Source organism: Dermochelys coriacea, chromosome 19 (genome assembly GCF_009764565.3).
Source record: "Dermochelys coriacea isolate rDerCor1 chromosome 19, rDerCor1.pri.v4, whole genome shotgun sequence".
In the NCBI taxonomy this organism is placed as follows: Eukaryota; Metazoa; Chordata; order Testudines; family Dermochelyidae; genus Dermochelys; species Dermochelys coriacea.
Genome location: NC_050086.2, coordinates 437,917 through 465,041, shown reverse-complemented (window position 1 = coordinate 465,041; position 27,125 = coordinate 437,917). Strand labels below are relative to the sequence as shown.

The 27,125-nt window shown below is 43.1% G+C and overlaps 1 protein-coding gene across 1 annotated transcript in view; it reads right to left on the bottom strand.

The window, feature by feature from the left end:
- The window catches only part of LOC119845332, a 399,673-nt gene that overhangs the window by 17,772 nt on the left and 354,776 nt on the right, over nt 1–27,125 (bottom strand). The window contains exons 5-7 of the mRNA XM_043505864.1: nt 6,367–6,567; nt 3,516–3,684; nt 3,356–3,415 (exon numbers count right to left, since the gene is read on the bottom strand). Of these exons, the coding sequence (XP_043361799.1) occupies nt 6,381–6,567 (187 nt within the window). The 3' untranslated portion in view covers nt 3,356–3,415; nt 3,516–3,684; nt 6,367–6,380. The remainder of the gene's footprint in view (nt 1–3,355; nt 3,416–3,515; nt 3,685–6,366; nt 6,568–27,125) is intronic.

The following is a 27,125-nucleotide window of genomic DNA, read 5'->3' as shown; positions in this document are numbered from 1 at the left end:
CAGTAGTGTTTAGAGACTTTCAAATGATGTTATATAAATCAAACAACATCCACAACAGGATCAATTCAGCACAAAAGGGGCATGTTAGATATTTTACATTCCTCTGTGTCCAGAAAAAGCAGCAATTAATAATTGCTGAAGTGTGTTATTATTCACTATAACTATATGGCCTGATTTCCAAGGTGCTGAGACCCTAGCTCTCACTGCAGTCAGTGGAAGCTGTAGGTGCACAGCATTTTGAAAAATCAGGCCAATAGAATCGACATTGCCATCTATAGATTTATTTATTAATATTGGAAAGTGGGTAAAGAGCAACAAAGCAATTTTCTTTCAAAAAAATTTTTTTAATAATCCCTGTAGTCCTTTCACTGAATCCAGTCCACTGTCCATTTGAAGATCATAAAGGAACATTTTCTTTTTTGGCAAAGCTCATTAAAATAGATACAGGCTCCTGGCCTCAAGCCAATGTAGCTTCAACAGAAAATACAGGCTAAGTATGGCCCTATCAAGCATGTCATGCAAATGTACATTGTTGTTTGAAATCATTTAGCAATTGTTCTCAAGTTCTTTAAGGAGAATGTTTCTGTAAATAGATCATCTCTCAGAAATACTCACTTCACTTTCTTTGATAATGTAGAAAGAAAAAACTTTCAAATATCACAATTTGCAAATTAAGACCTTTAAAATAATGGGACGACTGCTCTGGAATGGGATTATTAGGATAATATGATGTTTAAGTGGGGCTCTTTGCCTCTCAAAGGACTTGCCTGAATTTTGCTGAGCTCATTTCACAGGAGACCTCAGAGATCAGTTATGACTTTTATTAAAGTCAAACCAATACCTGTACTCACAGAAGCCTAAAGGAAATTTCTTTCTGTAACTCTGATTGAAGTTTAATGGGAACTACACAAAGAAAATTTACTTAACCTCCTCACCTGTCTCTTCCACTGTGGAAATCTAGTCATCATGTGCTCTGCTCCCAGGAGACAATATCAAAGATAGCACTTCTCAATTTCATAATATTTTTCAGAGTAAAAGATAGGAGACAGCTGCATAATCCATAACTACATGAGAATCCCACATGCATCTGACTTTGAACCTTAATAAACTAGTCCTTTTCTGAAAAGCCATGCAAATTAATATGCTGTACACATTAAAAAGACAGAAACCATAATACTACAGAGATCTAAAATAATAGATGTATTTCTAACATAGATACACATATGCAAGCCAGAATCTTTTAGGGCTTCAGATGATACAATGTACCATTCTGAGATGCAATTATTTTTATATTCCTATATTAGCAATGAATTTGTAATATAATTTATATAGAAATGATCAGGAAATAGAACCTGCTCTAAATTAGGGAGTAGTACTGGAGCACAAGGCGGCCCACAGAGCCATGTTTACAGTGTACACCAGCATACATACATCCCAATATGCTAGTCAGCAGTTCCTCTTCCTCTCTCTCTGCTCAGATAACATGAACTGGGCACAATCCTCTTCCCCTGTAATTGCTAGTTACCATTTTCTCCATCTTCAGCTTCTTTGTGGGACCAGTAAGCACATGGCAGGCCCTAGAAAGGTTTCCAGACTAAAAAGACTAACATGCTCAATTTTGCCTATCACCAGGCAGGGCTCTTCAGTCACTTATAGTGCTCCAGGCAGGACTGAATGGCAGTGAATTCAGATAGAAAATGGTAAGTACATCAAAGGGGCCTTCCTAGGACTGACTGACTGACTTCCTTTTCACCAGACCCTTCCATTGGTAAAGAAGCAGATTGAGTTTGCTTTGTCAGCACTGCGGTTGTCTGGGATGATGACAAGAGGTTGATATTCTGCATATGCTCAATTACACCCATTAACGTTCCATTAAATTGTAACAGTTCTGCGAGAGCTCTACATGGAAGGAAGAGGTCTTTGCCGTGTTTATGTGGGAGGATATAGGCCACATACTTAGAGGCTGCAACCATGGGCAAGGGCTGCCTGGTTCATTCATAATGCCCTTCCCTCAGCTATTGAATGATTATGACATTTAGACTAATATGTTTGATTTAATAGCCTAGGTAGATGCAATTGCAAAATATATATTTATTATTAGAGGGACAGTGTAATCCTTACCCTCCCACTCGGCTATGTCCCTGTTCCTGAGAATGGAAGAGAAGCAATCTTTGGGCTGGAGAGAATAACTGATAGTAGGAAGTGGACGCTGGGCCTAACTAAAACTTTCTGTGACCTGTTCTTATGATGACTGAACTAGGGGGACGTGGACTGTGCCTCCTTCCTACATGCAGTCTTCTCCTCTCCTTTCTGTATCTCACTCTCAAAATCTTGTTTTATTACCTCAAATGTAATTAAAATATCAATTTGAATAACACTTGTTCAGAAAGGAAAAGCCCTCATCCAATTGTCTCTGGGCTGTTCTGCCTTGAAATTCCACGAGACCAGGCACTGTGCATTGAGCTTTTCATGAAGGATACACCATGGGCCTGTGGAATGGGCTGTTTGTTCTCAGGATCACAGTAACCCTTTACTCTCCCTTGACTTAGGTTTTACCAGAATTTATGAGAATAGAACTGAGAGCCAAGTATGGATGGGCCAATAACCTGCTGATTATTTGATCATGCAAATAAAGCATTTTCCCATATGCACAAAGCAGCTAATTAGCTGCAGGGGAATGACTTGCTGAAGATAAACCAGAAAGATATTCAAGCAACATCTGGGACAGTGGAAGGCTTCAAAATGCAGTGAATGGAAGTAGTACAATTCAAAATATTCTTGTATAGCGATGTGTAGTTCTCTTGCTGCATGACAACCGGCATGTGAGTGTGCAAACATCTAATCTTTGACGTGCCAGATAACCATATATTAACAAACAAACAAGTAAGATGCACTGCAAACTCTGTGCAAGAAAGTGAGTCCTTGGACAAGAGAAAGGTGGCATTTTGTGATGTCCAGGTTACCTTTACCAACTATGTTCAGGAATGGTTTTTGCTCCCTACTAATTCAATTTCTGTGTAAGATACACCTTTCCTATATCTTACCAAAAACCAGTATTCATCAATAGGGGCTTCTCTGTGCCAGCCAGATACAGAGGGATAGGCGAACAAGGGGGCAGCTAGGCAGAAACTACTCTCTCAAGATAAGCTTCATGGGGAAAAGAAGCCTGTGTAATTTATACTGAGCAGGATCCCACTTGAGAAAAGAAGCCGCCCCATTTTATCCCCTCAGAATTGAAGATCATATCAGAAGCCTTTAAACGGGCCAAAGCTGCACTAGCCTTCACTCAAAGCAGCTTATCGCATTAGTGTACAGAATTCCATGATCCCGCTCATTTAAATATTCAGTTTTGTACCTTTTTAAGATTAATTCTCCTGTCATGTGCTTCTCAGATTTGTGGAGAAAGGCAAAAGCACTGAAAAGCAGAAAAAAGGAAATATCTATTTTCTATATTAAAAATAACTTTAGAAGATAAGAAATAAACTTCATAAAATTTGTAAGTTTAAACTGATTACCTTCTGCTGATCTCAATCCCCAGGGTTCACAGTCAAGCTGCATGCATGTCTCCAGAATCAGGATCAAATCTCTCTGTAGAATGGCTCAGTGAATATTTATTAGCAAGACTGGAGGAGGCAGCTTCTGTATTAATCTCCTTCTAACAGGAAGAGAAGGCCAGCAAGCAACTTGTGGAGTAATCAGTAGATTTACCTTTCTTAATTCATTTAGGGAGGTTTATGTCAACTTTTTCCCAGCAGTAATTAATAAGAAGCTTGTCTGCTGTGCTCAGTGGCAGCCATGTTCTCTGACCCTTTGTAAGTTTGGAACCAATATTTGTTGAGAGATATGGCAGTTCTTCCAAGAAGGGATCTAGTTATTTTGCATTGAAGATGCAGCCTGCGGTCACAGAAAATCACATTGAACTAATGAGAGACACAAACCCTTTAAATCTTGTCACAGGTTGCAATGAGCTGCATGAATGGCAATTTTCACTATGAAAATGTTCACTTTGCAAGGGCAAAATATCACTATTTTTGGCTCCAAATAAAGCTCTGCATGGAAACGTTGGTGAAACTCTTACAAGGCAAATTTGTAAATGTCAATTAATTTGTCCCATGTGACAAGGACATTTTAAGAGACAGATATTTTGAAATGATAGTTTATTTCTGCAAAATTATTTTTTCATTTTGGAAAAAAAATCAGAGGGAGAACTAGAAAAAAACTGTAAAAAAGGAAACTTGTAAAATTGTTCATGCAGCCTAAAAGACGTATGTAGATTTCAGATGGAAGGTTTTAAAAACGAGACACGACACTTATTCTTTGCACTTATCTCAAGTTCTCAAAGCAATTTCCAAATATTAATGAATTAAGATGTGAAGTAGGTAAACACTCTATCCTTTTTCCATAGATTTTAAAGCCAGAAGGAATCATTATGATCATCTAGTCTGACCTCCCGCATAGCGCAGGCCATAGAACCTCACTCAGTAATTTCTCCATCAAGCCCATAACTTCTGTTTGAGACAGTGTATACCCTTTAGGGGAAAAAAATGGTCAAAGATGAAGCTAAGGGATTTGCCCATGATCATACATTAAATCTGTGGCACAGCCAGGAATAGAGCTGAGATCTCTTGACTCCCAGTTCTGAACTTTAACCACAAAGCCATCTTCTCTCTCCTCACAGCCCCTAAGCATGTAAGGGTTCACTTGAGCTGCAAAAACATTATGCTCAGAAGTAGAGAAGCAGAACAGAGCTGTCTCTTCATTGATGTACTGTTCTGTCTGAGCCTCGGCACACGGGAGGACCATGTAAGTCCAGAGATGTACAGAGAGAGAAGGCAAAAAATAATTCAGCTTCACTACTTCCTGGGCCAATTTCAGCCAATACCAGGGTGTCCTATAGGAAGTATGGGGGGCCCTTATTCAAATCATCACTCACTGTCAGGATCCCAACAAGGGTCAGAGCAGGTGCAAAGCTGAGGCTGGAAATAGCAGAGGCGTTCATAGTCAGGTTCCAGGCCATGGTCAGAGTCCAGTTTCAGGCTCCGAGTCAGGAGGCAAAGTTCAAATCAAGCCGAGGTCAAAGCCAGGAATTCAGGAGCAGGAATGATCATGGCAGCTACAGGCAAACCATGCTGTTGCCAGGACTTCCTGGAATGTTTTTTGGGTTTATGTAGGGCAGGGAGCCAATCAGGCACCATGAGGCTGCTGCCTGTCAGACCCTTTAGGCAGGACTTCCCATGGTACACATTGTCTGTGTCCACAAGCTGGTCACAGCTGTCACTGGCAGCCTGGAGATGCCAGCTGCCTGGCAGGTCTACAGTCCTAGGTTCTAAACCTGTGGGGTCTTAAACACACAAGTGAAGATGTAGCCACTCTGAAGAGGCCCAAGGTGCATTCTGTGTGAGCTGGTATGGAAAGGTAGGAAGCATAAGAGTCAAAACTTTCTTTAAACACAGCCAAGCAGCTCACCCTAAACATCCTCTTGTCAACGATGCCAGATTAGCAGGTTAATCCTTCCCTGTGAATGCATCTCTGAGACCCTCAGTGTTATTTTAATGCAGTTTTTGTGATGTGAATAAATATGTTACAGAACAATAGACTTGAAGGATCTATTCTCCGAAGTTTTATGAACATTTATGCTAAGAGACGTCAAAGACATTTCTGTAATTTTCACTATGACAGAGCCAGAATACACTGTCTTTTTTTCCTATTCCCCAGCCTCAAAATAAGACTCTTCTGTAATTCCCAGTAGCAATTTAGATACAGCAGGCCAAAGGAAAGGGAAATTTGAATGTTTTTTGAACGTTTTACTTACATTTCCATAAGTGATGCTCTAAACTTTACTATAGTCATTTAGATATCATAAGTGAAGTGCTCAAGCATCTGCCGCTTCATGAATAACACAGATACCTTCCTATTTGCCATTTCTGTCTGTAGATATATTTCCAGTGAATAGATACAAAGGGCATATTCAGAGGCAAGTTTAAGCGTGTATAACTCACATCTTCTCCTGGCCCCCTCAATGTGCTCATCACACCAGCTCTCTAGACTCCCTCAGCCTTGTGGCTTTCTATCAATCTATAATGTTGCACACCTCTCCCCACTTACACATCACTTCTGAATATAGTCCACCCAGCTTGATTGAGTCTAAATTGGCATAACTCACAAGCCAAGGGGCGAGAAAAAGGAGCGTACCAAAAACAACAACAAACATGGGAGATTGAGGGTATAAATATGTGTAAAATAAAATAAGCTAAATCTGACTTTAGCTTAGATCCCCTCACAATTTAAGTTATACCAACCGATTAGATACCCCTCTTGTACATACTTGTAAGTAGGTCTAACGAATGCAAGGTGATTTAAACTTACCTCATTACATTATTCTATTTCAATGGGACAGAAATGCTTTCAAATTCCTCACTAAAATCTTCAGTTTGAGGCCTTTCCCAGCCTTGACACACGCAGTGACCCCTGAGACTTGGTGAAGCTTGCCTCTCCCACTGGAATATGGTTAGCGTCCTTCTGAGAAGAGCAGTGTGGACATGGATGGCAGTGGTCATCTCAGACATCCTGCAATAGAAAACGAAGAGCAGTAAAAATACATTAAATAATGCTTTATACTTTATCTCAAGAACAACTTCTAGGTCTCCTGGTTTGATCATTTTAACTGTGACCGTCCAAGCTCTAATTATACTTCCCAGCTGACGGCAGAGACTGTTCCAAGGGAAATGAGGTTTATGCTGTTGTTCAGTAGGAAGATGAGACTGTTGGCCTGCTGAGCTGGCATGACTTTTAGTTGAAGACATTAATAACAAGTCAGTTGATAGGCTGTGCGGAATCCTAAATACTCACTTCTCCTGTATGAATGTGCAATATTCCAGCTTGTTAAATCACAGACCAGCTATTGCACTGAATCTTTCCGTAGAATCCTCTGAGACAACAGAGGCATCTGGTCCCACTAGGATGACTAAGTTCACTGATGGTGAAAATAATGCTATGCTGCTTTGTCTGGGTTTCAATTAGTCTATTAGCTGTTTAGAATTAAAATATTCTTCTTTTCAATAGTGTTTGCCATCTAACCCCCCCCCAATCAAATGAGCAATACCCAATGCATTTTCTCTAATGTGTACACGTAAATGACACTGGGTAGATTGTTCTTGTCATTTCACAGTATTTTACTCTCCACATTGCACAGATGCCAGCATTTCCCAGTCCAGATGCTAGTGTGAACAAGATATTTCTAATCACAAAGGATTTTTCTTTCTTGTCATTTTAGGGCTACATAATTCTCTTTTGTGCAAAATCCATTCAAGAGGAGCATAGACTAGGAAAACAAGGGAAAAGCATTGTGCGTCAATTTCTGTTTTGCATACTCTCTGATCTAAGCCACCCAGGATGACTATAGGTGAAATTAGTAAAGTTCCACAAATTTTCTGTTTTGCTTCTTAATTTTAGTTATAAAAATAAAGACATTTTCCACAAACCTGTTGCCTCCAGAAACAACATATTATTCTTTCTGTTACAGTTGTGCCTTGGAGCCACACTCGGGGATCTGGGCCCCATTATGTTATGTGCTGTAACAACATAACATGGGGGGATAAAAAACAACAGGGAAAAAAACAAAAGAAAAAAATGGGAGGGGGGAACCAAGAAACAAATTCATTCCCAGTGATGAGCTATGTAGGGCAAAGGAAGTTAATGCTGGAATTTCAGATTTAATCCATCTCTGAGCAGGAAGAGCAATTGACTTGGTCTTAACCTTAGCTGTGGAAGCTCTACTTTGCATACATGCTGTTTCAACATTTCTGGGTAACAATCCATCCCCTAACAATCAATATTCAAACCTGATACACATGCAAGCTCTCTGGCATGCCAGATCTAATGTCCATCCTTTACAAGAGAATGGAGCCTATTTTAAAATTGAGGATCAGATTGTCCACTGACCTCCAGGGGACTGAAGTTTTCTCTTCACTGACTTCCCTAACTACTAAAAAATAATTCTCCCCCACATTGGGCTACACACATCTCTACGTTTTAAAGTAAGGATTTTTTTTTATTTTAAGTGGTTCAGACAAACTAATGTTCCTTTCTTCCTGACTTAACCAGCAATTGCTGGTAAAATTATACAAAAATCCACACATTTGGTTTTAACTATTTTTATTTGCATAACTGTAGTTCCTAGAATCCCCAATCACAGATCATGGCTGCATTGTGTTAGGTGCTGTACAAACATAAAAATTAGGATAATGACAAGACACAAGAGTGGAAGAAAGTCACCTGAGGAGATCTGTAACATTTTATGTTACTTTCCACAACAGTCTTTTCCACAAATTTTTGAAAAACTACAGGATTCTGGTATCATAAGTTTTCCTGATGTGAAACCCAAAGGTTTATAATGTATTGCATGTGCAAAATCTATTGGCTAGAGGGATCTCTTCTCTATAAATAATAATATAATGCATCCGATGAAGTGAGCTGTAGCTCACAAAAGCTTATGCTCTAATAATTTTGTTAGTCTCTAAGATGCCACAAGTACTCCTTTTCTTTTTTACGGACACAGACTAACACAGCTGCTACTCTGAAATATAAACACAGGTACTGGACCTCTTTTTCACCAACACCATGAACTCATACAGCCGCCAGTCTGTCTTTGCTGTTAAAGAGTCACAGTTAATGAAAACTAGCAATTCATCCCTAACAAGCTACTTAACTTCTTAGAAACACACATCATGTCATTATTCTCATATTAAATGTATGCAGGGAAAATATTCTTTCCCAGTTATGAGTCTCAATTTATTCTACTCGAACTACTAAAACCAGAAATGGCATGGCTGGGGCAGGATTTGAGTGGAAGGAAATACAATATTGATCTTGAAAGTGCCCATCTTAAAATAGCTCTGGATAAATGTGTTAAAGGTGAACTACAATAACTTTAATTTTAAAACCTGAAGAATGTTAATGACTCCAAATTAGTGAAATAATGACCTAATGGCATGAGCACAAGCTACAGTCACAAAATCTGCAATCTTGTTTTTCCACGTGCCAAATAAAACTGTAAGAGCACGAGTGAGAACTTCCACTTCTGAATAATTTAGCTGACTCACAGTCCAGTAGTTGGAGATGCAGGTACTCAGGTCTGACCTGCAATTCACTGTAAGGGTGCAAACCTGAGAGAACAAACTTTGCAGAAGCAACTGGTATCTTTGGGAAACGCTGCTCCAATATGTGTATTCTAGGCCGCACTTCAGTCAGAAAAGTAAGTTTCAAGCAAGTGAGATTTTCTGATTCAAGTTATTTTTTCCATTTGGGCTATGACTTTCTACAGGAACTTTCAAGGATTTCTGCTTGTAAGAAGCAAAGACTTTTTCATGCACAAGTTCATTAGACAACTGTGTCCTATACAGGCAATCCATTGGCAGAGGAATCAAAATCTGACTCTCCTGCTGCCACATTGGTACAGTCCTACTTAATCCAAATGGTCCCTTTATTGGGACATCTCCTAAGCAACTCCTTGGGTGTGCTACAAATAGTAATGACTGCATCTTAACTGGGAGTTAATTAGCAACATTTCTGCCTAATGGGTACACATTCGACCAGATGTTTAATCAGGTGTAAAGTTCTCAGTTCTGGTCTTTTAAAACAAGAGCTGCCAAATTACAATTTTTAAAAACAGAAACAAAGCTGAAATGGGATGAAAACCATTTCTGTCGTTTAAAGTATTTATTTTCACTTTCAGCCTGTTCAAACTATCTTTTAATGATCTCTCATCTTGATTAAGTGGCTGTCCCAATGAAGAGAGGCTGCTAACTAGGTGCCCTAATTAAAAAATGGTACTCAGTTTAACTTAACTTCCAGATTCAATGTTAGGATAAAGTAATATGCCCTGGCTGGGATGATTTAGTTGGGGACCGGTCCTGCTTTGAGCGAGGGATTGGACTAGATGACCTCCTGAGGTCCCTTCCAACCCTAATATTCTATGATTCTATGAATATAGGGCAATACAGAGGTCGCTTTACGGGTAACATGCCAAATGCCCATCAGGCAGAGAAGGGGCCCAGAAAGGCAGCCAGACAGCACTATGCTGTAGTTTATATTCCAGGACAGATATCAGGCTGTATTTTTCCCCGTTCACTTGCTACTTCCCTCAGTGGTACTGAAGATACCTGTGACAGCTCCCTGCATTACATGACAGATTTAAACAGATGCTTTTACAGCAAAACACAAACTGTGTGATCAGAACCTAAAATTCTGAAAAAAAAATGACAACCTAGAGTCTAGAAGAGATGAGACATGAGCAGGGAGAAAGCTGCTCTCATGTCTGGCAGATAACTGAGTAGCTGTGTTCTTTGTAAATCTTGAGTTGAAAAGATTTCTTAAGGCCTTTAAAGTTCATGGCATCTCAAAATGAAAGCCATCTCAGCTTAAGAAATACACTGGATCTGACTTAACTTTATCTCCTCAACCACCCTAAAGCTCATCACCTCTTGGTTTTACAGTATGTCATATCTTATGTGGGTCTGTCTTTTGGATTCTTAAGCTTTTAGAGACCAATTTTAGGTATTGGCTCCTCTTAGTATTTTGTACATCACCATACACACTGTTAACACTAAACAAATAGTAATGCCTCCAATCTCTACCTCTCTTGGTTACATTCAAATACCACAACTTTTATGCAACCCTCCATTGTGTAGAGGAAAATGTAATGTTGGGTGCTCTACTCTTTTATACAATGAGCCTTTGGCTCTTATTCAGGTAAATTCATGTTTACCAAAACTGGAGGTTTACTTTAGTAAAAACATCAACATCAGGAGTTCATCAAAGTTCAGTACTAACCTGCAGGTATAGACATGAGCACCCTCTCCCAGCCAGGATCTGGGCACATGGCCCACCCAATCTATCAAAGATGCAAAACTTTCTCCATTTTCCTATTGTTTATGCAAAGAATAAGTAAGCTGTTCACATTGATTTGTTTTTAAATTTCTTCCTATTGATGAGCCAGATTCTGTCCTCTCTTAAAATTATTATAAGGCAACCAGTCATTACATGTCACTATTGCTCTAGATACTTTGGGAAGTGCTGCCTTTAAAACTGCATCAAGGTGCTGGCCTCTCATATACTGCACCAACTCGATACACACTAGGTCCTGTGCATGTGGAGCTTAGACATGCAGTTGCCCCATGCATCCCCTCAGCAGTACTGAAATGGTTAAGGTTGCCATGTAGTGGTACTATGTAAAGGAGAAATTTCCCTGTCCTTGCCTAAGTGAATGGCTGGGATTAAACTGACAGCCCACCTTAGTGATGGTGGAATAATTGGTTGTTCAGCTCTGTCCTTGTCAGAGCTCTGACAGTTCTGCAGATGTCCTGCTCAGCTCTCCAAAGGTTAGCCTCAGCTGGAGCTGGTGTTCATTAATCATTCCTCCCTGACAGGACTCAGAGCAGCCCACATCTGCCACTCTGTCCCCCTCAATCCCTGTCGCACCCAGCTTGTGTGTAATCACTGCTCTTGTTCTGAAGAGGATGCTTGATAAGGGAATATTCATTTAACTGAAAGACACACAGTGCTGGCTGCCCCTTTGGCCATTCCTCAGAGCAAGGAGCTGATAATTATGAATTTATTCTTGTTGGCCAAGACTCCCTGGCCCAAATACAATAAACTGCGCACTGGGTATACAAGGTATGTATAGTATAGTAACACTGTCCTCTGCAGGTTTTGTAATGCTCTTGTAAACTGGCATTTTGTAGGCCAGGATACAATTGTATTGAAGACATCAGACAGGGATAACAGCAGTACAAAGACAAGACTACTGCTAGCTGGGATGTACAAACTGCTCCAGAGATGGCAAGAACAGAAACAAACCTTCATGTGACTTGCACTGGGCAGTCTGGAAGTGTGAGGAGTTCAGTGCACCTACTGTACCTTGTTATCATCTATTCCCAGACAGCCCCCAGACCGTTAATGCTGACTCATGGTGGAAAGGTACTTCCCAGGATATTTCCGACTAGAAAGCATCTGAAAAATCCTGTCCCCAAAATTTCTCCTGTCCAACAGCACAGCACCACATAGACCAGATAGTTCCTTAAAGTTCAGCTACGTAACTCAATCCTTTGGGGTACTTCTGAGTGCTACTATCGGACCTTTAGAGGCTCTCCCAACACTAACAGGTGGCCTGAAAACTCAGAGGGATGGGGAGCATCTGGCATCCTCCAAAATGAAGATTAAAAAAAAGTGAACCTGCTGCTGTATCCCAGCCTCACTTGTCCAAACAGCTGCAAATGAACATAGAACCTGGTCCCATATTCCTCACGCCAACAGAGCTCCCAGTGAGAGTATTTATGCAGCCTGGGTCTATTTTATGGCTGCACAGCAATGCACTGAAACAATACAATTTCAGCAATGTACTCAGTTCTCTGAAGTTTGTAAGCAACTCACAAAATGGCCTTAAAAGGGAAAATATGGAGTTTCACCAATAGCTTCTCTCTCTACAAAAAATACTTGTGATTTAGGAGGACAAACCTGGATGGGAAACATGACAAAAGAATGGGAAATTAACCCTTTTGAGCAAACCTGTCAATAATGTCAATCACATACCAACCCTAATCAAGGGGTAATATTGACTTTAGCAATTTAACTCTTCGTTCACTTATGCTTTGATTAAACTATTGTGTCATAGCGGAACTAAAAATCAAACACAACACCTATATATCCTGATTCAATTAAAATCAACACCAGCCCACAGAACACCAGCGTATTATAGTCAGACACCCTTTAAGAAATTCAATTACTACCCACTCCACAATGTTACAACAAAATTGTCTACTGGGTCTGAGAGCCACTGGCCTCACTGAGGGTGATGCTGTTAATATGTGAGCAATGCAAGAGTCATCATTTCAAATAATTGATTAACTGTCTAGTCAAGAAAGTTTTAAAAAGAACAAACAAGGACACTAAGTGATTAGCATTCCACTTTTAATTTGCAAATCTGGTCTTCCCAGCTAAAGATCCTGGGACTCTGCCTCACACACACACACTCGTACGTTCCAACAAGTTTGATAGTGGAAAGAATGTGCTGCAGAAAACATGGAAGTGAGGGAGTGGATTAAAGTGACCAACAGTTAAGCAGTTAGTCACCAAATGCAGTTACGCCTTTTCCAAAGCGCTGTTAAGAAAAATACACTGAGGCTGTCCAGTCTAGTACCAGCAATGCTAAGCCTCACCCTCTTTTGCTAGCCCCGTGCTGTGGCTTGCCAGCTGTGTGTTGTCATGCCCATGGAGCCTTCCGAGATATTGAGAAAGGTTTTTAGATTAAAGTGTTATGAGAAATATCCAGTCAAAACAAATCATGGCAGAGGAACCCAGGTCACCAAACCAGTTGTGACTCCACAGGAAAAACCTGGGCCTCAAAACCACAGGCCTCGCAGAGAGGACATGATGCCCTAATCTTCCCAGCTGTAACAGATGCATTAGATCAGATATCTGTGGTCCTACCTCCAATGGGCACATCAGATTTAACAACTTCTGTGGGGTGTGAGGGGAGCAGTCTCTTGTGAATCATTTCCAATCACGGCAGCAGTGGTTTTAATAGGAATGAGGATCCATTGCAGGCTGAATTCTGTCTATAGGAAGCATCAGTCTTTCACCTGCACAGTGCCTGGGAACTCTGCAGAAAGTTCTTCTTTCCCTTCACACCCCAGGGACTCTCTTTTCATGTCACTAAAACTACTTGTCAAAACTCAGCTAAATGAGCTTCTCTAAAGACCAGGGCTTGATGGGAAGTTCTCAGGAGCACGGACTCTCAAACATCAGTAATGTCTACAGAACACAGGATGGCTTTTCAAAGCAGAACAAAACTTGGGATACAGGCTTTGGGTCAGTCTGGATCTGGAAGAGTAAAACTATATCAATGAGAATCTCTCAAAGCCACAATACTGTATAGAGCTCTATGGTCTTGGGACAGGGTGTCTGGCCCTTCCAGGGGATTTGGTCCAAGCTGTACCTGTGAGGGAGCAGCTGTCTCGCAGCTGAGACTGATCAGCTAGGGACCAAGTGATTATAAAAACTAGCCAGTAGCTTTGGGGAGAGAGCTGTCAGGAGCAAGGAGGTTCTGACAGGAAGCCCCTGGGTCAAGGGGAAGAGTTACAGGAAGCAGGTTGGCTCCTGTGGCAGGCCCTAGTGCAGGGTAGGACTCTCCTGCAAGTGGCCTGTAGAGTGAGTACCTGTAAGTAATAGAGCTGCCCCTGCAGAAGACCCCAGGTTAGGGGGAAGGGATGATTGATGTGCTGTACTAGTTAAATATAGAAGAAATAAAGCTCAGGTCTTCAGAAAAAGGTCCTGGACCAGACTTTGGACATGGGTCTAATGGGACAGGCCAACAGCCTACATGGCTCTTGTCAAGACACAGAGAGGTAGCGTATCTGTCAGTTCTCATCACTGTTCACCTCAGTCACCTCATCACTGTTCACCTAATCTCTCTGTTCTACATCGCCTACAGCCTCTTTATTTTGCACAATCCATATCCTTCCACAATTGCTGTATGGCTGAACCCCTACAGTGCAACCCCTGCTATAAAACTTACCCCACAGCAGGGACTTACACCTCAGAAAAAAAGAACAGAAGTTCTAGAAGATGAAAGAAGTATGAGCAAGGCCAAAGAAAGTGAATAGAGGCAGAAGAGAGAGCATGCATGAGGAATATAATAGTGGCAAATAAGTGAAACAATAAAGAAAACAAAGGAGAGCTAGGTTTTCTTTATCATTAGTTACAGAAAAGAGACATGTTCTGTTTGTTTTATTTCTATTACCAAACAAACTAGACCTCTAGCCTGGTCAAGATACGAAGGGCCAGGAGCATTGAAAACTTGCCCACCATTCTTGCTACCCCGCCTCCCCCCCCCCCCCTTTTTTTTTTTTTTTTTTTTTTTTTTTTTTTGAGGACAGGAGATTTGTGAGCAAGCATTTCCAAAATATTCGACTGTGCCTGTAAGATATCCGTGAGCGCCTGCTGGGGAACCCAGAAGTGGAGTTGTGCAGCCACCATGTAACTGCTATAAATGAGTCTGCATGCTCCAGTGGTGTGCAAATGTGTCCCAAGGCTGAATGAGCAAGCAGTTGCACATGCAGATTGTATAAGTAAAGCTTAGCACAAATTCTGAAAATGTGTTTGTCCAGTTTAAGCACAAATCAAACGTTTGCAGCTGAGTTAACACACTGAAAATAAGGGTTCAGGGATTCAGATGGAATTGCTGATGCATATGTTACTCTGTCAGCCAGAATGGTGCCTCCATAATATTAGATCTCATCCTTTTGCAATGCTAAATGTGGAAGAAGAGCAGCCCTCAGAAGACAGTATAGCAAGACATTGGTTTGAGCAACAACAATTACAGCCCAGTCAGTTATAGGACAAGCTGCAACTTTCAGAAGTGAAATGCGATCGTCTATTCTGCAAATGTTCTGAATACTAATGACTTCCCATCAGTAAGGGACTTCTTAGCTGCACTTAGTCCAAAACGTAACACAGCAGCTGTATGTTTAAATTACACATATGAATGTTAAGGAGCAATAGTGATAAAACACTATGTTAATCACTCTCTGAGATTGCAAGGACACAAAATGAGACAGAGCAATTGTCATCAGAAGAATTACTCTGACACGAAGGTACAGTGGTGAGGCATCAGGATCAGTTTAGAACCAACCATTATAGGCTAGTCAATTCAGCCATGCGGCTCCAACCAATAGAAATAAAATACAGAAGTGTTCCCTACTCATCTAAGCCCCATTTTCACCGATTCCAGAGGCTGTCAAAAAAGTAAATTGTGAGGCTGGCTGGAAAGCTTTAGTACCGAGTCTTTTATATAAAAAAATATAAAGGTGATGAATTAGGCAAATTGGATAATGTCAAGTCCCATCCATCAGAATGATTCAGGGCCCAGAATGAATAATAGTAACAGGAGAATGGCTCTTATTCTGAGCAACCAAATTAGCATGATCAGAACAGACAAAAGAGGAAGCAATATCCATGTTCACACACAGATTGCTTTTCCTATGAAACAGCTACATAACAGAAGTGGATTGAGCTGCACCACTTCTGCTATTGTGACTGGTATCAGACAAAGCTCTCTGTCAGAGAAAGAAGTACGTACCATTCAGAAAGGCTGACACATCTGGTCCTAATAAATATTATTATTGCATATTATTATATAATTGAGATGTCATTAGCAGAGGTTTTGGAACAAATTGATAAACTAAACAGTAGTAAATCACCAAGACCAGATGGTATTCTCTCAAGAGTTCTGAAGAAACTCGCATATGAAATTGCAGAACTACTAACTGTGATATGTAACCTATCACTTAAATCAGCCTCTGTACCCAGTGACTGGAGGATAGTTAATGTAATGCCAGTTTTAAAAAAAAGGCTCCAGAGGTGATTTTGGCAATTACAGGGTGATAAGATTAACTTCAATACCGGGCAAACTGATTGAAACTATAGTAAAGAACAGAATCATGAGAGAGACAGATGAACACGTAAGTTCGGGAAGATTTAACACAGCTTTGTGAAGGGGAATCATGCCTCACCAACCTATTGAAATCTTTGGGGGGAGGGTCAACAAGCATGGGGACAAGAGTGATTCAGTGGATATAGTGTATTTGGACTTTCAGAACACCTTTGACAAGGTTCCTCACCAAAGCCTCTTAAGAAAACTAAGCAGTCATGGGATAAAAGGAAAAGATCCTCTCATGGATCAGTAACTGGACAAAAAGACAGGAAACAAAAGGTAGGAATAAATGGTCAGCTTTTAGAAAGAAGAGAGGTAAATAGCAGTGTCCCTCAGGGATCTGTACTGAGACCTGTACTGTTCAACATATTCATAAATGATCTGGAGAAAGAGTGAATAGTGAGGTGGCAAAATTTGCAGATGATATTAAATTACTCAAGATAGTTAATCCAAAACTGACAGCAAAGAGTTACAAAGGGATCTCACTAAACTGGGTGACAAAACGGTAGATGAAATTCAATGCTGATGAATGCAAAGTAACGTACATTCGAAAAAATAATCCCAAATCTACATACAAAATGATGGGGTCTAAATTAGTTGTTACCACTCAAGAAAGATCTTGGAGTCATCGTGGATAGTTCTCTAAAAACATCTGCTCAATCTGCAGAAGCAGTCAAAAAAACTAACAGAAAGTGAGGAAACATTAGAAAAAGGATAAATAATAAAACAGAAAATATCATAATGCCTGCTGCTTGCCAGGAGCTAGGATTCACGATGTGACGGAGAGACTGCCGAGACTCATCAAGCCCTCGGATCGCTACCCCTTCCTGCTTCTCCACGTGGGCACCAATGATACTGCCAAGAATGACCTTGAGCAGATCACTGCAGACGACGTGGCTCTGGGAAAAAGGATAAAGAAGTTTGAGGCGCAAGTGGTGTTCTCATCCATCCTCCCCGTGGAAGGAAAAGGCCTGGATAGAGACCGTCGAATCGTGGAAGGCAACAAATGGCTGTGCAGGTGGTGTCAGAGAGAAGGCTTTGGATTCTTTGACCATGGGATGGTTTTCCAAGAAGGAGGAGTGCTAGGCAGAAATGGGCTCCACCTAACGAAGAGAGGGAAGAGCATCTTCGCAAGCAGGCTGGCTAACCTAGTGAGGAGGGCTTTAAACTAGGTTCAGCAGGGGAAGGAGACCAAAGCCCTGAGGTAAGTGGGGATGTGGGATACCGGGAGGAAACATGAGCAGGAGAGCACGAGAGCGGAGGGTTCCTGCCTCATACTAAGAAAACAAGTTATCTCAAGTGCCTTTTCACAAATGCAAGAAGCCTGGGAAACAAGCAGGGAGATCTGGAAGTCCTGGCACAGTCAAGGAATTATGATGTGATTGGCATAACAGAAACTTGATGAGATAACTCACATGACTGGAGTACTGTCATGGATGGATATAAACTGTTCAGGAAGGACAGGCAGGGCAGAAAAGGTGGGGGAGTTGCATTGTATGTAAGAGAGCAGTATGACTGCTCAGAGCTCCAGTATGAAACTGCAGAAAAACCTGAATGTCTCTGGATTAAGTTTAGAAGCATGAGCAACAAGAGTGATGTCGTGGTGGGAGTCTGGAATAGACCACCGGACCAGGGGGATGAGGTGGACGAGGCTTTCTTCCAGCAACTAATGGAAGTTACTAGATCGCAGGCCCTGGTTCTCATGGGAGACTTCAATCACCCTGTTATCTGCTGGGAGAGCAATACAGTGGTGCACAGACAATCCAGGACATTTTTGGAAAGTGTAGAGGACAATTTCCTGGTACAAGTGCTGGAGGAACCAACTGGGGCAGAGTTCTTCTTCACCTGCTACTCACAAACCAGGAAGAATTAGTAGGGGAAGCAAATGTGGATGGGAACCTGGGAGGCAGTGACCATGAGATGGTTGAGTTCAGAATCCTGACACAAGAAAGAAAGGAGAGCAGCAGAAAACGGACCCTGGACTTCAGAAAAGCCGACTTTGACAACCTCGGGGAACTGATGGGCAGGATCCCCTGGGAGAATAACATGAGGGGGAAAGGAGTCCAGGAGAGCTGGCTGTATTTTAAAGAATCCTTATTGAGGTTACAGGGACAAACCATCCCAAAGTGTAGAAAGAATAGTAAATATGGCAGGCGATCAGCTTGGCTTAACAGTGAAATCCTTGCTGATCTTAAACACAAAAAAGAAGCTTACAAGAAGTGGAAGATTGGACAAATGACCAGGGAAGAGTATAAAAATATTGCTTGGACATGCAGGAGTGAAATCAGGAAGGCCAAATCACACCTGGAGTTGCAGCTAGCAAGAGATGTTAAGAGTAACAAGAAGGGTTTCTTCAGGTATGTTAGCAACAAGAAGAAAGTCAAGGAAAATGTGGGCCCCTTACTGAATGAGGGAGGCAACCTAGTGATAGAGGATGTGGAAAAAGCTAATGTACTCAATGCTTTTTTTTGCCTCTGTCTTCATGAACAAGGTCAGCTCCCAGATTACTGCACTGGGCAGCACAGCATGGGGAGGAGGTGACCAGCCCTCCGTGGAGAAAGAATTGGTTCGGGACTATTTAGAAAAGCTGGACGAGCACAAGTCCAAGGGGCCAGATGCGCTGCCTCCGAGAGTGCAAAAGGAGTTGGCAGATGTCATTGCAGAGCCATTGGCCATTATCTTTGAAAACTCATGGCGATCGGAGGAGATCCTGGATGACTGGAAAAGGGCTAATGCAGTGCCCATCTTTAAAAAAGGGAAGGAGCAGGATCCTGGGAACTACAGGCCAGGCCAGTCAGCCTCATAGAGTCATAGAATCATAGAATCATAGAATATCAGGGTTGGAAGGGACCCCAGAAGGTCATCTAGTCCAACCCCCTGCTCAAAGCAGGACCAAGTCCCAGTTAAATCATCCCAGCCAGGGCTTTGTCAAGCCTGACCTTAAAAACCTCTAAGGAAGGAGATTCTACCACCTCCCTAGGTAACGCATTCCAGTGTTTCACCACCCTCTTAGTGAAAAAGTTTTTCCTAATATCCAATCTAAACCTCCCCCATTGCAACTTGAGACCATTACTCCTCGTTCTGTCATCTGCTACCATTGAGAACAGTCTAGAGCCATCCTCTTTGAAACCCCCTTTCAGGTAGTTGAAAGCAGCTATCAAATCCCCCCTCATTCTTCTCTTCTGCAGACTAAACAATCCCAGCTCCCTCAGCCTCTCCTCATAAGTCATGTGCTCTAGACCCCTAATCATTTTCGTTGCCCTTCGTTGTACTCTTTCCAATTTATCCACATCCTTCCTGTAGTGTGGGGCCCAAAACTGGACACAGTACTCCAGATGAGGCCTCACCAGTGTCGAATAGAGGGGAACGATCACGTCCCTCGATCTGCTCGCTATGCCCCTACTTATACATCCCAAAATGCCATTGGCCTTCTTGGCAACAAGGGCACACTGCTGACTCATATCCAGCTTCTCGTCCACTGTCACCCCTAGGTCCTTTTCCGCAGAACTGCTGCCGAGCCATTCGGTCCCTAGTCTGTAGCGGTGCATTGGATTCTTCCATCCTAAGTGCAGGACCCTGCACTTATCCTTATTGAACCTCATTAGATTTCTTTTGGCCCAATCCTCCAATTTGTCTAGGTCCTTCTGTATCCTATCCCTCCCCTCCAGCGTATCTACCACTCCTCCCAGTTTAGTATCATCCGCAAATTTGCTGAGAGTGCAATCCACACCATCCTCCAGATCATTTATGAAGATATTGAACAAAACGGGCCCCAGGACCGACCCCTGGGGCACTCCACTTGACACCGGCTGCCAACTAGACATGGAGCCATTGATCACTACCCGTTGAGCCCGACAATCTAGCCAGCTTTCTACCCACCTTATAGTGCATTCATCCAGCCCATACTTCCTTAACTTGCTGACAAGAATGCTGTGGGAGACCGTGTCAAAAGCTTTGCTAAAGTCAAGAAACAATACATCCACTGCTTTCCCTTCATCCACAGAACCAGTAATCTCATCATAAAAGGCGATTAGATTAGTCAGGCATGACCTTCCCTTGGTGAATCCATGCTGACTGTTCCTGATCACTTTCCTCTCCTCTAAGTGCTTCAGGATTGATTCTTTGAGGACCTGCTCCATGATTTTTCCAGGGACTGAGGTGAGGCTGACCGGCCTGTAGTTCCCAGGATCCTCCTTCTTCCCTTTTTTAAAGATGGGCACTACATTAGCCTTTTTCCAGTCATCTGGGACTTCCCCCGTTCGCCACGAGTTTTCAAAGATAATGGCCAAGGGCTCTGCAATCACAGCCGCCAATTCCTTCAGCACTCTCGGATGCAATTCGTCCGGCCCCATGGACTTGTGCACGTCCAGCTTTTCTAAATAGTCCCTAACCACCTCTATCTCTACAGAGGGCTGGCCATCTCTTCCCCATTTTGTGTTGCCCAGCACAGCAGTCTGGGAGCTGACCTTGTTAGTGAAAACAGAGGCAAAAAAAGCATTGAGTACATTAGCTTTTTCCACATCCTCTGTCACTAGCTTGCCTCCCTCATTCAGTAAGGGGCCCACACTTTCCTTGGCTTTCTTCTTGTTGCCAACATACCTGAAGAAACCCTTCTTGTTACTCTTGACATCTCTTGCTAGCTGCAGCTCCAGGTGCGATTTGGCCCTCCTGATATCTTTCCTACATGCCCGAGCAATATTTTTATACTCTTCCCTGGTCATATGTCCAACCTTCCACTTCTTGTAAGCTTCTTTTTTATGTTTAAGATCCGCTAGGATTTCACCATTAAGCCAAGCTGGTCGCCTGCCATATTTACTATTCTTTCGACTCATCGGGATGGTTTGTCCCTGTAACCTCAACAGGGATTCCTTGAAATACAGCCAGCTCTCCTGGACTCCCTTCCCTTTCATGTTAGTCCCCCAGGGGATCCTGGCCATCTGTTCCCTGAGGGAGTCAAAGTCTGCTTTCCTGAAGTCCAGGGTCCGTATCCTGCTGCTTACCTTTCTTCCCTGCGTCAGGATCCTGAACTCAACCAACTCATGGTCACTGCCTCCCAGATTCCCATCCACTTTTGCTTCCCCCACTAATTCTACCCGGTTTGTGAGCAGCAGGTCAAGAAAAGCGCTCCCCCTAGTTGGCTCCCCTAGCACTTGCACCAGGAAATTGTCCCCTACGCTTTCCAAAAACTTCCTGGATTGTCTATGCACCGCTGTATTGCTCTCCCAGCAGATATCAGGAAAATTAAAGTCACCCATGAGAATCAGGGCATGCGATCTAGTAGCTTCCGTGAGTTGCCGGAAGAAAGCCTCATCCACCTCATCCCCCTGGTCCGGTGGTCTATAGCAGACTCCCACCATGACATCACTCTTGTTGCACACACTTCTAAACTTAATCCAGAGACACTCAGGTTTTTCCACAGTTTCGTACCGGAGCTCTGAGCAGTCATACTGCTCCCTTACATACAGTGCTACTCCCCCACCTTTTCTGCCCTGCCTGTCCTTCCTGAACAGTTTATAACCATCCATGACTGTACTCCAGTCATGTGAGTTATCCCACCAAGTCTCTGTTATTCCAATCACGTCATAATTCCTTGACATCACCAGGACCTCCAGTTCTCCCTGCTTGTTTCCAAGGCTTTGTGCATTTGTATATAAGCACTTGAGATAACCTGTTGATCGCCCCTCATTCCCAGTATGAGGCAGGAGCCCTCCCCTCTCAGACATTCCTGCCTGTGCTTCCTCCCGGTATCCCGCTTTCCCACTTACCTCAGGGCTTTGGTCTCCTTCCCCCGGTGAACCTAGTTTAAAGCCCTCCTCACTAGGTTAGCCAGCCTGCTGGCAAAGATGTTCTTCCCTCTCTTCGTAAGATGGAGCCCGTCTCTGCCCAGCACTCCTCCTTCATGGAACACCATCCCATGGTCAAAGAATCCAAAGCCTTCTCTCCGACACCACCTGCGTAGCCATTCGTTGACCTCCACGATTCGACGGTCCCTACCCAGGCCTTTTCCTTCCACGGGGAGGATGGACGAGAACACCACTTGCGCCTCCAACTCCTTTATCCTTCTTCCCAGAGCCACGTAGTCCGCAGTGATCCGCTCAAGGTCATTCTTGGCAGTATCATTGGTGCCCACGTGGAGAAGCAGGAAGGGGTAGCGATCCGAGGGCTTGATGAGTCTCGGCAGTCTCTCCGTCACATCACGAATCTTAGCCCCTGGCAAGCAGCAGACTTCTCGGTTTTCCCGGTCAGGGCGGCAGATAGATGACTCAGTCCCCCGGAGGAGAGAGTCCCCGACCACCACCACCCGCCTTCTCCTCTTGGGAGTGGTGGTCGTGGAACCCCCAACCTCAGGACATCGCATCTCATGCCTCCCAACCAGCGGGGTCTCCTTCTGCTTTCTCCCCCCAGACATATCATCTGGTCCACTCTCCGCAATGGTACCTGTGGAGAGAACATGAAAGCGGTTAGTTACCTGTGTCTGTGTTACTGGAACCCGGACATTCCGCTTACCTCTTCTGGAGGTCACATGTTGCCAAGCTTCTTCACTGGCCTCTTGGCTCCTCTGTGCAACCTGCTCTATATCTTTAGAGCTTTGTGCCCCTAGAAGGCTATCCTGAGTTTGGTCCAGAAAATCCTCAGTCTCTCGTATACAACGCAGGGTCGTTACCTGTTGCTCCAGACCTTCAATCTTCTCTTCCAATATGGAGACCAGCTTGCACTTTGTACAGACAAAGTCGCTTCTGTCCTGTGGAAGAAAGACAAACATGGCACATCCAGTGCAGGTCACAACAGCTGAACCCCCCCCTTCCATATCACCTACCTACTATGAGCTTCCTCAGAGACGTTGGCAAGATGTAAGCCTCACTGGGCTCACTCCAGGCGAACTCCCAGGCAAACTCCTGCTGTGAGCTGCTCTGCTGTCCCCGCTGCTCCGCTGCCGCTCAGCTGGTTCGCGAGGCTCTGGCTATTTTCAAACAGCCAGGCTTCCCTGACGCAAACACACAGACACCCTAATGCCCGCCCCCTGCAGGCTAGCAGCCAATCAGACACTCACTCAGGCTCTCTCCCTGCCCTCCCAGCAAACACACGCTCGGATACTTCCTCAGCAAGCAAACACACACACTCGGATACTTACCAGTCCCAGGCAAACTCCTGCTGTGAGCTGCTCTGCTGTCCCCGCTGCTCCGCTGGTTCGCTGCCGCTCAGCTGGTTCGCGAGGCTCTGGCTATTTTCAAACAGCCAGGCTTCCCTCAGTCCCTGGAAAAATCATGGAGCAGGTCCTCAAGGAATCCATTCTGAAGTACTTAGAGGAGAGGAAGGTGATCAGGAACAGCCAGCATGGATTCACCAAGGGCAAGTCATGCCTGACTAATCTAATTGCCTTCTATGACGAAATAACTGGCTCTGTGGATGAGGGGAAAGCAGGGGACATGTTGTTCCTTGACTTTAGCAAAGCTTTTGACATGGTCTCCCACAGTATTCTTGCCAGCAAGTTAAAGAAGTATCGGCTGGATGAATGGACTATAAGGTGGATAGAAAGCTGGCTAGATTGTCAGGGTCAACGGGTAGTGATCAATGGCTCCATGTCTAGTTGGCAGCTAGTATCAAGTGGAGTGCCCCAAGGGTCAGTCCTGGGGCCGGTTTTATTCAATATCTTCATTAATGATCTCGAGGATGGTGTGGATTGCACCCTCAGCAAGTTTACAGATGACACTAAACTGGGAGGAGAGGTAGATACGCTGGAGGGTAGCGATCCTACAGAAATTAGAGGATTGGGCCAAAAGAAATTGGATGAGGTTCAACAAGGACAAGTGCAGAGTTCTGCACTTAGGATGGAAGAATCCCATGCACTGCTACAGACTAGGGACCGAATGGCTAGGCAGCAGTTCTGCAGAAAAGGACCTAGGGGTTACAGTGGACGAGAAGCTGGATAGGAGTCAACACTGTGCTGTTGTTGCCAAGAAGGCCAATGGGATGTATAAGTAGGGGCATTGCCAGCAGATCGAGGGACGTGATCATTCTCCTCTATTCGACATTGGTGAGGCCTCATCTGGAGTACTGTGTCCAGTTTTGGGCCCCACACTACAAGAAGGATGTGGAAAAACTGGAAAACGTCCAGCGGAGGGCAACAAAAATGATTAGGGGACTGGAACACATGATTTATGAGGAGAGGCTGAGGGAACGGGGATTGTTTAGTCTGTGGAAGAGAAGAATGAAGGGGGATTTGATAGCAGCTTTCAACTACCTGAAAGGGGGTTCCAAAGAGCATGGATCTAGACTGTTCTCAGTGGTGGCAGATGACAGAACGAGGAGTAATGGTCTCAAGTTGCAGTGGGGGAGGTTTAGATTGGATATTAGGAAAAACTTTTTCACTAGGAGGGTGGTGAAACACTGGAACGTGTTACCTCGGGAGATGGTGGAATCTCCTTCCTTAGAAGCTTTTAAGGTCAGGATTGACAAAGCCCTGGCTGGGATGATTTAGTTGGGGATTGGTCCTGCTTCGAGCAGGGGGTTGGACTAGATGACCTCCTGAGGTCCCTTCCATCCCTGATATTCTATGATTCTATGCCACTATATAAATCCACGGTACACCCACATCTTGAATACTACATGCAGTTATGATCACCGTCTCTCAAAAATATATATACGCATTTGAAAAGGTGAGGAGGACAACAATGAAAGTTATTAGGGGTATGGAACACCTTCCATATGAGGAGAGATTAAAAAGATTGGGACTGTTCAGTTTAGAAAAGAGATGACTTAAAGGGGATATGATAGAGGTCTATAGTATCATGAATATCAGAACGAGGAGTAATGGTCTCAAGTTGCAATGGGGGAGGTTTAGATTGGATATTAGGAAAAACTTTTTCACTAAGAGGGTGGTGAAACACTGGAATGCGTTACCTAGGGAGGTGGTAGAATCTCCTTCCTTAGAGGTTTTTAAGGTCAGGCTTGACAAAGCCCTGGCTAGGATGATTTAACTGGGACTTGGTCCTGCTTTGAGCAGGGGGTTGGACTAGATGACCTTCTGGGGTCCCTTCCAACCCTGATATTCTATGATTCTATGATGAATGGTTATTATTACCCCCCCCCATTGAGTAATGGGTCTACCTTGTCCTTGGTCTTCCTCTTGCGTCTAATGTATTTGTAGAATGTTTTCTTGTCACCATTTATGTCTCTAGCTAGTTTGACATCATTTTGTGCCTTGGCCTTTCTAATTTTGTCCCTACATACGTGCGTTATTTGTTATATTCATATTATATATATATATATATATATAGGTTATATTCATCCTTTGTAATTTGACCTAATTTCCACTTTTTGTAGGACTTTTTTTATTTTTAGATAATTGAAGATCTCCTGGTTAAGCCAGAGTGGTCTCTTGCCATACTTCCTATCTTTCCTATGCAGTGGGATAGTTTGCTCTTGTGCCCTTAATAATGTCTCTTTGAAAAACCGCCAACTGTCTTGTATTGTTTTTCCCCTTAGACTTGCTTCCCATGGGATCTTATCTACCAACTACCTGAGTTTGCTAAAGTCTGCCTTCTTGAAATCCATTGTCTTTATTTTGCTGTTCTCCCTCCTACCATTCTTTAGAATCGTTAATTCTCTCATTTCATGATCACTTTCACCCAAGCTGCCTTCCACTTTCAAATTCTCAAATAGTTCCTCCCTATTTGTCAAAAATCAAACCTAAAACAGCCTCTCCCCGGTAGCTTTCTACATCTTCTGAAATAAAAAATTGTCTCCAATACTTTCCAAGAACTTGTTGGATAATCTGTGCCCTGCTGTGTCGTTTTCCCAGCAGATGTTTGAGTGGCTGAAGTCCTGGGCTTTGGATGATTTTGTTAGCTATTTAAAAAAAAGCCTCATCCACCTCTTCTTCCTGGTTAGGTGGTCTGTAGTAGACCCTATCATGACATCACCCTTGTTTTTTACCCCTTTTATCCTTACCCAGACACTTTCAACAAGTCTGTCTCCTATTTCCACCTCAATTTCAATCTCAAGTGTTGACATTTTTAATATATAAGGTAACCCAACCTCCCTTTTTTTTTTTCTGCTGGTCCTTCCTGGTCAAACTGTACCTGACTATATCAACATGTTAATAGAAGGGTACAAGGTACATGGCAACATGTTACTTCAGGTAGGGTCAATAGCTACTAGTTTCTGAATGCTGGTGTGACATGGCATGCTAAGCCATATGCCATGCCTCCGCACAGTAAATAATGTTTGACGAAAGATGCATTTCAATGTAAAATGATATGACCAGGCTCACAATGATAAATAAACCTTCTACCCTCACAGTATATAACCCCGATATCTCTCCAAGCTGGTACATGTAGTGCAGGTTCTTGGCCCATTTAGTTAAAATAGGTGACAAGAATAAAACTTTAAAATCTGCTTTTTTTTTTGTTTAAGGACAGTTTCCCTGGTAATAATGTCCAAGGCAACTCTGCCCCTTTATTCTGCTTTTACTGGGCCACATGGATAGGAATCATGAAGCATTCATCTACTATAGATATTTACTTGCTTGGGTGACTGACAAATGTAAAAGGACTGTATCTGTTTCAGAACATTCCACAGAATACTCCAGAGCTGTCAGGTTTCAGATTCAATTCACAAATATCAGATCCAGCCA